General features: G+C 56.0%; 1 protein-coding gene across 3 annotated transcripts in view; it reads left to right on the top strand.

The window, feature by feature from the left end:
* SLC13A2 (solute carrier family 13 member 2) overlaps positions 1-13,721 on the top strand; it is a 26,236-nt gene extending 12,515 nt beyond the window's left edge. For 2 of the 3 annotated variants that reach the window (XM_003996493.5, XM_019817479.2), the window contains exons 2-12: positions 4,283-4,411; positions 5,220-5,356; positions 5,469-5,674; positions 6,946-7,126; positions 7,221-7,343; positions 9,565-9,783; positions 9,979-10,067; positions 10,351-10,472; positions 11,555-11,716; positions 12,362-12,499; positions 13,000-13,721. In XM_003996493.5, coding sequence (XP_003996542.2) covers positions 4,283-4,411; positions 5,220-5,356; positions 5,469-5,674; positions 6,946-7,126; positions 7,221-7,343; positions 9,565-9,783; positions 9,979-10,067; positions 10,351-10,472; positions 11,555-11,716; positions 12,362-12,499; positions 13,000-13,170 — 1,677 coding nt within the window. In that variant the 3' untranslated portion in view covers positions 13,171-13,721. Of the gene's footprint in view, positions 1-4,214; positions 4,412-5,219; positions 5,357-5,468; positions 5,675-6,945; positions 7,127-7,220; positions 7,344-9,564; positions 9,784-9,978; positions 10,068-10,350; positions 10,473-11,554; positions 11,717-12,361; positions 12,500-12,999 lie in introns of all 3 variants that reach the window. The other variant, XM_019817480.3, reaches the window with a different exon arrangement.

Below are 13,721 nucleotides of genomic sequence, written 5' to 3'. Positions count from 1 at the left end.
CGGTGGCCAGAGCGTCCCGGTCCCACGCCACAGGCGGCCAGCTGAGTTTGGCCAGCCCAGGTTCCTTCCTCACCTCTCAGTGCGCGTGGGGAGAGCCACTGCCCCATGGAGACGAGAGGAGGAAAAGAGAGAGAACATATGCAGAGCGCCCACCCGACCTCCCCACCCTCCGTCAGTTCCTCACTCTGGCTCCCACCGCATTGCTGGGACTAGCAGAGACCCCTGCTCCCGCCCAGAGAGTAATTCCACACAGAGATGGACCTAGAAGTTTGGAAAACTCCCAAGGAGATTCAGGGAAGCCCCGATAGTTGCTGCTAGATAAATTTTTTGTTCTTTGCCTTAGGGTGGGGATGTAACTGGGTCCCAGGTGTGCAAGAGCACCCGGCTCCGGGGCTGCAAACAGACCAGGTTGGGTGACTCGCTGCTGGCAAAATCCAAAGGCAGAGGGACAGGGGCGCCTGGGCGGCTCAACCGGTTAAGCGTCCGACTTGGCCTCAGGTCGTGATCTTGCAGTTCGTGAGTTCAAGCCCCGTGTCAGGCTCTGTGCTGACAGCTGGGAGCCTGGAGCCTGCTTCGGGTTCTGTGTCTCCCTCTCTCTCTCTCTCTCTCTCTCTCTCTCTGCCCCTCCCCTGCTCACACTCTGTCTCAAAAAATAAATAAACATTAAAAAAAAAAACCCACAAAACACAGAGGCAGAGGGATGAGTGCAGGTGAAACAAGAAAGGAATTAATTTCAGTGAGGCCACCACCCGGAAGACAGTGGACTAACATCTCAAAGACTGCCTCCAGGTGCTGAAAATACTTCCAGGTTTATATAAGGAAAATATGGGACAAAGGTCAGTGGGTATGTTCGGGTGGGCAGGGAAGGTCAGGTCAATCACTTTCTTGGGGTCAATCACATGAGGTCTTGCTGGTGTCAGGGCTTTCCTTGTTGCTGGGCGGGGCGGGGCAGGGGGCAGTTTGAGTCCTCATCACGGGATGCTTTGCCACTCAAGTCTTTTGCCTGAGCTAAGAGATACGTTGGAAAGAAGAATTTCATCAGTTAGAAAGTACAGATTGAGGTCAAAATGGAGGAGGCTGAAAACCTCTCTCAGGGATTCTAACCCATGTCTGAGTTAAGAATACCTTTGGCTATCTAGTAAACACTATGTACTCTTCTCAGAATATTGCTTTAAAATGCGCAAAATAGGGGCGCCTGGGTGGCTCAGTCGGTTAAACATCTGACTCTTGGCTTCAGCTCAGGTCATGGTCTCACGGTTCGTGGGTTCGAGCCCCACCTCCGGCTCTGTGCTAACAGTGCCGAGACTGCTTGGGATTCTCTCTCTCCCTCTCTCTGCCCCTTCCCCACTCGCGTTGTCTGTCTCTCTCAAAATAAACAAATAGAAGCTTTAAGAAATAAAGTGAAATGCACAAAATAAAACGTTTGGGAGTATAAAGGAAACCAATCACGTTGGAATACGGCAATGAAAACACGAAAAAACATCGCAATTCAGAAATATAGGTGATTATTAATGCATTAAGCTTCTAGCGTTGGTGTAACTACTATAATTTCAAAACCAGTGATGGATACAAACACTCTTTTGAGATAACAGCAACAAGCGACCTGTGCACGTATCCGATGGCTGGCAGCCACGATCGGGCCTGTGACAAAATCACCAATCACCATGGCTTTGCCGCCTACGTTTGGAACTTAGATGTTGGCCCAAAGATGAAATACCTTTCCTTCAAATTCCTTGGGACTCCATGCCCCAGTTAAGAATCCTATGACCCAGGAAGAACAGGTCAGCAAATTATGCCACATCCAGACAAGGCTGCCCACAAGGGTAAGATGGAGACACAGGACCAGGGCCACCAGGGCCACAGAAGGCTTCTGGAGAGAACTTTGAAACTGGTTTGGGGTTTGATCCAGAGACAGATAGACGTATGAGGAGGAGGAGGGAGAGGAGGGGAAGAGATGTAAAGGGTTAGGGGAGCCAGAGACTGAATACGCTGGAGCGTGGTGGGCAGGGCTTCACTATTAACAACTCTCTGCGGTCTCAGAAGAGAAGGAACTTTCCTGGAGCTTGATGACAGGAAGTGGCAGGCCCCCAGGAAGATAGTTCTCTCTCTCTCTCTCTCTCTCTCTCTCTCTCTTTTAATGTTTACTTATTTTTGAGAGAGAGAGAGCGGGGGGAGGGCAGAGAGACAGGGAGAGAGAGAGAATCCAGGCGGGCTCCGCGCTGTCCGCGTAGACCCCAACACAGGACTCGAACTCATGAACCTTGAGGATGTGACCTGAGCCGAAACCAAGAGTCAGATGCTCAGTTGACTGAGCCACCCAGGCACCCCTCGAAGATACTTGTTTGAATTCAGAGCCCCAGATCACCCTCATACACCCCACTAGTCACAGTGAACCTGAGGCTGGGGGACACCCTGTGACTGTGAGGGACCGAGCTCATGGTAGAAGGCAAAAGCTGAGACTCAAGACCCAGATGGCCTGGCTTCTTCACTTGCTAGTGTGTGACGCTGAGACGTTTACTTCGTTTATTTGTGCCTTCGTTTCTTCATCTGTGGAATGGGAACAAGAGTCATTACCTCCCAGAGCAACTAAACTCGACAATCCTCTGAAGCATGGAGGGCGCGGAGCCTGGCATGCAGTAGTCTTGGGGATGCTTCTGCTGTCATTAGCAGCACTTTCTTCTTGCATCAGCAGTGATCATCTACCCCAGCCCCCTCTTTGTCTCTGGCCAGAGAGTTCCCAGGGGGCTGGGGGAGGGGGGACGCCAGGGTCCAGAGGGGCTGGCCTGCCCTTAGCCCCAGGGGAGGATGAGTAACCGCCCCTGCAATCCTTGCAAGTGAGAAAGTGCTTGAGGAACAGCAGCTTCAGCAAAACGGGCCTGGGGGGGGGGGGGGGGGCGGGTCTCTGGGCGAAGGTCAAGGTGGCCCCACCCCTGGAGCCCAAGAGTTCATGTCCAGGGTGAGGAGAGATGGTGGAAATTTCATGATGAGAAAGTGAGCCTGGCATCACCTGGCCCTGCAGCTGCGTGCTGTTCCAGTCGAGGGGTGCCCTCCCCCTGGGACACTGGGGAAACGCTCTTGGAATCCTGCAATCTAGATACCTTGCCTGGGTCTTCCCTGCTCTGCTCCGCCCCAGTTCTGTGACCTTGAGGAGCCACTTACCTTCTCAAGTTCCTCTGTAACCTGGGACCACCACACCCACCTTAATGGCTGTTTGAGTTTCTTGTAACCACAGGTAGGAAAACACCCAGCTCCTAAGAGTTGCTCAATAAGCAGCAGCTTCCTCTTCCCCCGGGCTACCGCCAGGGACCCTTCCCAAACTTAGGGTACTAAGGGCATGAGGTACTAAGGGGTGAGGACGGCCTGCACCAACCAGGTGGAGAAAACAAGAGGGCCAGGGACGGCTGACACAGGTCAGAGAGGAGGGGCCTCCCAGCCCACTGTCCCAGCCCCTTGCCTCCGCCCACAGAGCCAGCTGGTGCCCCAGGGGAGCCTTGGATGTGCACACCTGCTCCCCTGGAGGCTTCCATGTCACTGCCGACTGTCTGACTTCCATTTCTGCTCCAGGTCCCCTCCCACGTCTGAGGCCAGCCCCCTCTAGACCTGGGGGCCCTGTCAGAGAAAGGAGAGCCTCTGGTACCCAAAGGCTTGCAAAACCGTGTCTCAGGGTTTACCCCTCCCACCAACTCCCTGCACAACTCGGGGATGGGGGAACATTTGACGTCTTCTATAAATGTGAATGGCACCCCCTGGAAATGTGCGATGCAGTGGTCAGGCCAGCACCTAGACGCCGCAAAATGGAGTCTGTCCTCACCGAGCTCACCTTCCGGGAGAGGGAACAAACATGCATTACCTCGTCATACAAATATATTCTTACAGGCTCTGAAAAAGCCAGGGAAGGCCGAGGTGCCAGGCTGGAGTCTACACTGGCCAGGCCCCGGGTCTCTTCTAGATGAGCCCCATCTCCTCCGGGGGATCCTCACTTTGGCCCACTGCAGTGCCCTTGGGCTGAGTGGGGCTTGATTCCCAAATCTAGACTCTCCAGTATGGCTGGATCATAATGCCTAGCCTCCTCAAGGTCAAAGACAAGGTGGTGAGTGCCTTGCTTTGTTTTTTATTTCTGTTTTGAAATGGGACTTAGACTCTGTCATCAGTGACTGTGGGTTTCACACGCTCTCACTCCGCTGTTACAAATGGCCTGTTTTCTCTGGGGGCAGGAGGTGACGTGACTCCGGGACACAGGCCTGCCCCAGCAACAGCTCTGCCACCCCTCTCCCGCCCACAGGAAGCCTACTGTGCCTACTCCATCATCCTCATGGCGCTCTTCTGGTGCACCGAGGCTCTGCCCCTGGCTGTCACCGCCCTCTTCCCCATCATCCTGTACCCCATGATGGGCATAATGGATGCCTCCGAGGTAAGCCTCCCCCCTTTCCCAAGAGGAAAGGCTCCCGGTATGGAGGGGGTCTGCTCTAAAACACTGGTGAAGGAAGAAGACTCCTCACAGGCAGGGCACACGGAAGAGGGGTCCTCGCCTCTGCTTGGCAGGTCAGGGAGCACTAAAGGAGGAGTCAGCTAGAAGACGCAGGGGAGCGGGGGGGGGGGGGCGTGCGTTCTAGAAGTGCATGGTGTTGAGAGCTAATTCAAAGCAGACCAGGTGTAGGCCAGGGAGGTGGAAAGGCCTGGTCACCCAGGAAAAGGGGCCTTGGAAGTCAGCTAAAGAACTTGTATTTTCTGGGTTCAGTGACTCTGAAACATGAGCGTGCGTCAGGATCACCCTCGGGGCTGGTTGAAACAGATTGCTGGGCCCTACCCCCCAGAGTTTCTGATTCAGTGGATCTGGGGCAGGGCCTGAGCATTTCGTTCCTCGCAAGCTCCAGGTTGGTGATGATGCCAGCTTATGGACCACACTTTGAGAACCACTGCCGTAGTTTCCAGAATCCGCACTAAATTCTCTAGCTCCTAGTCAATGGCTTGAAACATGACTGGGATCAGGCTAGATTACCTCGCACTCGTTCCTGAGGGGAGAAAGAAGGAGTTTGGCAGGAAGACAGGAACTGGTTAATATTAAATGGAAGATGATCCAAAGACCATTTCCATTTGGTTCCGAGAGCCCAGAGACCAACCCCTGTTTGTGGGAATGTCAGTGACTGTAGCTTCTGCCCAGGGGCACAGGGGCACAGGGGGAGACCCCTTCCTGCCTCTCAGCTGTCCCTGCCTGCCAGGTGTGCATCGAGTACTTTAAGGACACCAACATCCTGTTCGTCGGGGGGTTGCTCGTGGCCATCGCTGTGGAGCACTGGAATCTGCACAAACGCATTGCCCTCCGCGTGCTCCTCATCATCGGGGTGCGGCCTGCCCTGTGAGTGCTCACCAGCCAGGACTGGGGAACCTGGAGCGGGTGGTGTGCTGGGTATCCAGTCCCCGCAGGGACACTGGAACACCAGCCAGTGTGTCCGTCTGTCTGTCCCTAGGCTGCTGTTGGGCTTCATGTTGGTCACGGCCTTCCTGTCCATGTGGATCAGCAACACAGCCACCACGGCCATGATGGTGCCCATCGCACATGCTGTTCTGGAACAGCTGTACAAGACGCCCACAGGCAAGGATGTAGAGGAGGGCAGCGACAACCCCACCTTTGAGCTCCAGGAACCAAGTCCCCAGAAGGACGTGACCAAGCTTGGTGAGAAGGATGAGGCTCGACCCTGCCCCGCCCCCACCCCCGGCCCTTGGGGAGGGTCTGAGATGATGTCCACGACGGGGGTAGTCATCTCGGAGCCCCCAGGGAGACAAAAGGGAGGCAAGATGTACAGTGACCAACTTGTCCTGGTTTGCCCAAGACTGTCTTAGTTTTAAAACAAAAAGTCCCACGGGGCGCCTGGGTGGCTCAGTCGGTTGAGCGTCCACCTCTTGATTTCGGCTCAGGTCATGAGCTCAGGGTCATGGGATCTCACACCGAGTCAGGATCCACTGTGCGCGGAACCTGTTTGGGATTCTCTCTCTTCCTCTCTCTCTCCCCCTCCCCTGCTCACACTCTCTCTCTCTCTCAAAATAAATAATAAACATTTTTATTTTTTTTATTATTTTTTTATTTTTTTTTTTCAACGTTTATTTATTTTTGGGACAGAGAGAGACAGAGCATGAACGGGGGAGGGGCAGAGAGAGAGGGAGACACAGAATCAGAAACAGGCTCCAGGCTCTGAGCCATCAGCCCAGAGCCTGACGCGGGGCTCGAACTCCTGGACCGTGAGATCGTGACCTGGCTGAAGTCGGACGCTTAACCGACTGCGCCACCCAGGTGTCCCAATAATAAACATTTTTAAAAAATAAAATCATAAAAAATGTTTTGAAGTCCCATGTTCCGGGACGCCTGGCTGGCTCAGTCGGTTAAGCATACAACTTCGGCTCAGGTCATGATCTCACGGTTCACGGGCTCGAGCCTCGAGTCGGGCTCTGTGCTGGCAGCTCAGAGCCTGGAGCCTGTTTCAGATTCTGTTGTCTCCCTCCCTCTGCCCCTTCCCCCACTCATCCTGTGTCTCTCTCTGTCTCTCAAACATGAATAAACATAAAAAAAAAAAAAATCCCATGTTCTGAGAATCCCTTCAGTCCTGGGCAAACCAAGATGCTGGGTCACCCTGGGAAGCAGGGAGCCAGAGTCTGGGTGGGCCATCGGGGATCCAGGCTCCGTTCGTCCTGTTTGAATAGTCCTCTTCCATTCTCTGTGTCTCCATCTCCCTCTGTCAAGAGAGAGTGTGGGCCAGATGGTGTCTGAGGACCCACCCGGCCTGAGCCTCCCTTGCAGACCTGGACGCACCCCTGCCCGCTCCCCTCACCTGGGGGGGGGGGTCTCAGCTGTCCACTGACAAGGCCCCCGGAGGCTGCGGAACATTCCGGCCATGCTCCCCAGAGGCGGCCCTGCGCCCACCCCCCACTGAAGCTCTCCCTCGTTCCCAGATAATGGGCAGGTCCACCCTGTCCCGCCTGCTTCTTCAGAGCTGAAGGCACAGAAGGACAGACAGCGGGTCCGCTTTAGCCAGGGCATGAGCCTGTGTGTGTGCTACTCGGCCAGCATCGGGGGCATCGCCACGCTCACCGGCACCACCCCCAACCTGGTGCTGCAAGGCCAGGTCAACTCGTGAGTGACTGGGGCTGGGGGGCGGGGCACCTGCCCTTCCCCAGGGAGGCCGGTCACCGGGCAGGGTCACGCAGCAGCCCGTATCCCCCTTCAGGCTCTTCCCCGAAAACGGCAACGTGGTGAACTTCGCCTCGTGGTTCGGCTTTGCCTTCCCCACCATGGTCATCTTGCTGCTGCTTGCCTGGCTGTGGCTGCAGGTGCTCTTCCTGGGGTTCAAGTAAGTGGTGGACTGAACGAAAGAAGCCCGGGCGCCCGCCCTTACCCTCTGGGAGCTTCCCATTGGGTAACCAGGTGGCTGGCCACTGTGACAGAGGATATAACCCCCTCCCAAGGCCTATGTACCTAGCATCCCCATTTGAGGGACTTACTGGATGGAGAGTATGACCCCATTTAGCAGATGAGCAAACGGAGGCTCGAGGGGCGGTATTCAACTAGATTTGTCCATGCTGACATTGAAAACCAGGTCTCCTGATGCCCAGGCCAGATCCATCCCATAAGGCTCCACAGTCCTTTGGTAAATGCTTGAGTGCACCGTGAACATGGCCACTTACAAAAGCATTTGTTGCTCTCTACTTACATCTGGCCCCGTATTAGGCACGGAGAATGCCAGAGGGCATTAGGCACGGGCCCTGTCCTGGGAGCTCACCATCTAATGGGTGATGGTATGGCAGGGGCCGTGACAGAAGGAAGTCCGGGGGCTGCAGGAGCACGGCCCAGGATAGTGGAGATGCCAGAAGGCCCCCGGAGGACATGCTGACCGAAGCGAGTCATGTAGAACTAGAAGCCAGCCAGGTGGAGAATGGGGTGAAGACATTCCAGGCAGCAGGAACAGCTTGTGCAGAGGTACAGAGGCAAGAAAGACCATGTGTTTGGGAAAACTCTAGTTTTGTTTGGTTGAAACGTAAAGAGCAGAACGGAATATTAGGAGTTGAAGCTGGAGAAGTAGGCAGGGGAAGATTATGGAGGAGCCTGTGTGCCACATAAACAATTTGGACCTTGCCCTTGAGGCCAAGAGTAGTAAATAGGCTTTATTCTTACTTCCAACCCTGGGTTACTGGTAGTGACTAGAAGTCTGAGTTGAAAATCTTGTGAGGCCTTGGGGCACCTGCGTGGCCCAGTCGGTTGAGCGTCCGACTTCAGGTTGGCTCAGGTCATGATCTCGCAGTTCCCCGGTTTGAGCTTTCGAGCCCCACATTAGGCTCACTGCTGTCAGCCTGTCAGCACAGAGCCCGCTTCGGGTCCTCCGTCCTCCTCTCTCTGCCCCCCAACTTGTGATCTCCCCCAAATAAATAAATATTTTTTAAAAAGAAAAGAAAAGAAAACCTTGTGAATGTGAGACCTTGCTAGAGCTCAGTTGGAATTGAGTCTGGGATTGACTGGTGATGTCTGCTACGAGTACAGGCTAGGAGTAGTGATATGAATGGTATTGTGGTATGAGTTGTTATTTGCCCTTCCTGTCCAGGTGGTGGTGGGGAGGGAGGGAAGTAAGGGGGGGGACATTGAACGTTTTTTTGGGGTTTTTTTAATGTTTATTTGTTTTTGAGAGAGAGAGAGAAACAGAATGCAAACAGGGGAGGGGCAGAGAGAGAGGGCGACACAGAATCCCAAGCAGGCTCTAGGCTCCGAGTTCTCGGCACAGAGCCCAAGGTGGGGCTCGAACTCACACACCACGAGATCATGACCTGAGCTGAAGTCGAATGCTCAACACCCAGGCTCCCGACACATTGAAAGTTTTTAAGTATTGCTGCTGTCCTTTGGGAAATTCGCTTGGGCAGGTGCAAGGAGGCTGGGTTGAGGCTGGGCACTGGTACAAGGTGGGGTGTAGTCAAAGAGACCAGCATATGCAAGGCACCACGGGGGATTCAAAGATGTGTGAATTGTGGTCTTTGCCATTGAGGAACGCACAGTCCCTCGGGGAGTTGAGATTTGCCCAAGAGAAAAGTTAGAAATAAACCTGAGTGAAGCAAGGGGCACACAGGAGTGAGTGGCAGCCTCTGTGCCTCTAAGAGTGATGTTGGTGGGGCTCAGGCTGGCAGGAGTTGGATGCCCAGAAGCAGGTAGGAGAGGGAGGGGGAGGGTTTCCCGAAAGGCTGTTGGAAGAGGGGAGGATGATCTGGAGTCAGAAGGAACCGTGGGGTCCAGGCCTCTAGATCCACCTCACTCTGAGCAAAGGATGGCTTAGCACAAGAGAGTTTCTGGAGGGACAGGGAGTCAATGGGGCAGATGGAGAGACCTGTCCCTGGAGCCCCAGCCTTGCCTCTGCTAACTAAGAACCGTGACGCCCTGAGAGTCTTCTACTCTTCTTCCAGAACCTTGGGTGGGTCCAAGGCCTTCATGTGGTCTCGGCAGTATAACACAGGCACTCAGAACCCCTTGCTTCCCCTGCCTGGTGCGGGGCCCTCAAGAACTGCCCCCCCCCCCCCGCCCCCTGCCTGCAGCTTCCTGAAGAACTTTGGCTTTGGCGGACACGAGCGGGAGCAAGAGCAGGCAGCCTTCCACATCATCCAAACAGAACACAAGCTACTGGGCCCCATGAGCTTTGCAGAGAAGGCTGTCTCTGTCCTCTTTGTCATCTTGGTGGTGCTATGGTTCACTCGGGAGCCCGGCTTTTTCCTTGGCTGGGGCAACCTGGCTTTTCCCGACAAGGATGGGAAAAGGTGAGCATTCTGGGGGAGACAGGGAATCCTTCTGGGGCTCACCTCCTGGTGCCGACCAGGAGGTAACACGGTGGGGAGGACGTGTCAAGAGGACTTGGCACGTCTGTGGGAGGGGGCTCCTCTCCACCGCCTTTCCACCCGATGACCCTGAGCAGACCTGAGCCACTAAGCCTGCCCTGCTTGCCCTGCCCACAGCATGGCGTCCGATGGGACAGTGGCCATCTTCATTGGCATAATTATGTTCTTGGTGCCCTCCAAGATCCCAGGGCTGACTCAGGATCCAGGTAAGAACCTGGACTGGGGCAGGGAAGGGGCTCTGGGCAGCCTCTGCCTTCTGTCATGAAATGTGCCTTCAACCACACTTGACAGGAGTGGCAAAAGCCCAGAGAAGTGGGGATGAGTTGCCAAGGGTGCAGGAGCTCAGGGGCAAAGTAAGGATGTTGCCGAACTGAGGGTCCCTCTCCCACGTGCATCAAACTCAGATAGGGGCCCAGAGAGAGACCCAAGTGGAGGGGAGGGAAAACCTGTTGGCCCTTGGTGACCCATCCTCCTCTGCCCGGGAAATAGACAAACCAGGGAGGCTGAAGGCCCCTCCTGCCCTCCTCAACTGGAAGACAGTGAATGAGAAGATGCCCTGGAATATCGTCTTCCTTCTGGGTGGTGGCTTTGCCCTGGCCAAGGGCAGTGAGGTGAGAAACCCCTGCCCTCCCCCCAGACTGTTTGAGGGAGACCCTGGCACAGGGAAAGAGGTGCCCTGCTTCTATCCCACACGGGGGAGACCTGATCCCCACTAAGGAGCCTCCTCGTGGGTAGAGTCTTTGCAGCAGCTGGAGCGACAGGTCAGAGCCCCGGCTAAGAGAGGGGGCGGACACACAAGCCACAGGCACCTCTCCCTGTTCGGGTTCTCAAAGCCAAAGGGAAGGCAGCCTTCTCTGCAAGGCAGGGACTGTTCTCAGCAACCACCAGACAGAGAATGCAATAGCTTTAGCACCAGGGAGTAGCAAGCATTGGGTGGACACAGTTGACCCACTGGGGCCACCAGGGGGCGCCATGATCACACCCAGCCAGGCTTCGGGGATCAGGCCCTCATTCATTCCCCAGAGCCTCCATCCAAGAGGGAAATCCCTGAACCTGCGCCCCTGGGCCTCAGTGTTCTGGCTAAGCTCGTTCAGTGCGCAGACAGGAGGCAGCTTCCCCGGGTCGGAGAGCGGTGCCAGGGACTCCTGGATCTCAGGTTGTTAGTTCAAGGGGCCAAGCACTGTGCTGGGGGCTGGGTGGGCAGCATTGTAGGAGATAAAGTCCCAGCTCCCTGGGACTCACAGTCTGGTATTACAGATGTGGACAGGGAAAGACCTTGGAGCCCTTATGACTCTGTGGACGGTTCCCATTCTTCTGTCAGCCTCTTGCCCAGCCTTTATAGCAAAGGCCCTTCCCCCTTCTCTCTCCTGCCAACCTGCTGGGCTGGAGGAGGTGGGGAGAGGGCTGAAGATGGCCGGGGAGCTCCTAAGAGAGGTTGGGAGAGCGGGAGTAAGTGGAGTTAAAGGTCTTTCCTCCCACCAGGCCCCCGGTTTCCCAAGAAGGCCCTTTGGCCCCCTCTTCCTAGCTTCTCATCTGACCCTTCTCCCTACATCCAAATGTTCTTCAAAATCACTTTGAGGGCACCTCCTGGTTCTGCCTGGGTTTTACCTTCCTTCCCAAGCTGCCTTGACTCTAGAGAGGTGTCTCTAGAGAACCTCAACCTCTCACACAGAGAACCTCTCCTCTGCCACAGAAATCAGGACTGTCCGAGTGGCTGGGGGACAAGCTGACCCCGCTACAGAATGTGCCACCTCCCGCCATTGCCTTCATCCTCTGCCTGCTGATTGCCACCTTCACTGAGTGCACCAGCAACGTGGCCACCACCACACTTTTCCTGCCCATTCTGGCCTCCATGGTGAGCTGGTCCTGCAGACACACTTCCTCCAGGCAGCCCTCCTGCCCACCCCACCCCACCCAGGGGCCCCACCTGCGGGTTGGAGTGACCTGTCTGCACCTCGTCTCATTTCCGGGAGAAGACCCCTGAGCTGCCGCCCTTCCCCAGACTTTTCAGCTACCTCGGGCCACAAGGCCCTCTGGCCCCTGACTCACTCCATCCCTGGTGACGTTACCCCTTGAGTATCCTGATGGGCCTCACTGGTGGCCTCGCCCACCTCCCGGGCCCAGCCCCTGTTCTGGTCAGTCCTGAGGTGACAGGTTGAAATTACTCCCTGGAGCGTCCCCAGCCCCTTCCTCCCGTGGCGCGTTCCCGCAGCCTTTGATGACACCCCAGAGCCCCTTTGAGATCCGTTTTATGGGCCCCTCCCCTCACCACGCCCCGCTGGGCAGGGCCGCACACTCATCCCCTCCAGAGAGGTCAAGGGGCCCTTCCCAGGTCACCAGTGCCTTCTGGCAGAAGTGGTGGGGTTCATGGCCAGAGTCTATGTTGTTGGGGGGCGGGGAAGGTTGTCCCCCAGAGAGAGGAAGGGGGAGAATTGGGGGCCACGTCTTCCTCTCTGGGATGAGGACTGGGATCAGTTCTGCCCACTGTCTCCCCGTCCAGGCCCAGGCCATCTGCCTCCACCCTCTCTATGTCATGCTCCCCTGCACGCTGTCTGCCTCCCTGGCCTTCATGCTGCCTGTGGCCACCCCACCCAACGCCATAGTCTTCTCTTTCGGAGGCCTCAAAGTGTCTGATATGGTGAGTAGCAGTGGGACCTCAGTGCTTCAGTGCTCCTTTCTGCTCTGTCCTCCCTTCTTGGTGGACCACAAAGAAGCCTAAAGCCACTGAGATTCTCAGCGTTAAGAGCAAAGCCTGTGCAGGCTGGGGGACAGCAGGAGGGTTGTGCCATGATCCCCAGCTGGAGCATCTTCAGACCCTGCCAACCACGCGAGAAGGAGAGGGGGGTGGTGAGGAATTTAGGGAAGGCTCCCAGGTGCTAGGGCACCTGTACCCGGGGAGAAGGACTCGAACGAAGCCCAGGGCCCTGAACGCTCAGGAAGGGCTTCCTTTTCCCTTCTTAGCACCGGGATTAAAGCAAGAGGGAGGGGGCGCTGCCTGGTGCTGCGGGTCAGACCCACAGGCAGACTTCCGGGGAGAGTGTTGCTGGTAAGAGAGCTCTTGAGCACCCGTGAACACCAAGGGCTGGGTACTGGCCCGGCTCAGCAACGGGTCACTCAGACTGGCTCTCCTCGCGCCAGGCCCGAACGGGATTCCTGCTCAACATCATCGGAGTGCTGGTCATCACGCTGGCCATCAACAGCTGGAGCTTCCCCATCTTCAGCCTGTACACCTTCCCCTCCTGGGCCTACTCCAACACCACAGCCAACTGCATGGTCAACCAGGCAAACACCACAACAGCTCGCCCCTAGACCAGGGTATCACCTGGCCAAGACCAGGAAGACCCACCTGTTCTCATTCCTCTGAGCCAGGACGGGACACCCGGGCTCCAGGCCAAGCCCTGAGAGATATATACAGAACCTCGCGTGTGTCTGTAAGGAAGGGATGGGGGTGCTCCGCCCTGTGTACCTGAGGATAATGTGTATATATATATATGGATGGATGTGAGTGTGTATGTGAGGATGGTGTGTCACTGAGGATGCCTGAGAGGGGGTTTCTTGTGTGTGCACACGATCCTCGGTGTGTATGTTTCGCAGTGTGTGCACGTGTGAGCTCACAGACCATGCGACCTGCCCTCTCTAGCACTCCGGGTCCTTGTCTCCCCTGCTGGGTGGGTGCCCAGACTTTGCACTGTATTTATTGAAACTTGGGGTTGGGGCAGCCTGGGGAGCGGCATCTACCAGCAGTTGCCATGGCAACAGCCTCTGGGACCAGCCCGGCCCGGCCACTGAGGTCTCCCCAGCGTCTCAGGTTTGGGGGGAGGGTTGGAATATTAGCCCCATTAAAGTCTTTTTCAGTAGAA

Source organism: Felis catus, chromosome E1 (genome assembly GCF_018350175.1).
Source record: "Felis catus isolate Fca126 chromosome E1, F.catus_Fca126_mat1.0, whole genome shotgun sequence".
Taxonomy (NCBI): domain Eukaryota; kingdom Metazoa; phylum Chordata; class Mammalia; order Carnivora; family Felidae; genus Felis; species Felis catus.
The sequence above is the reverse complement of the archived record's forward strand: the minus strand, read 5'-3'. Positions and strand labels throughout refer to the sequence as shown.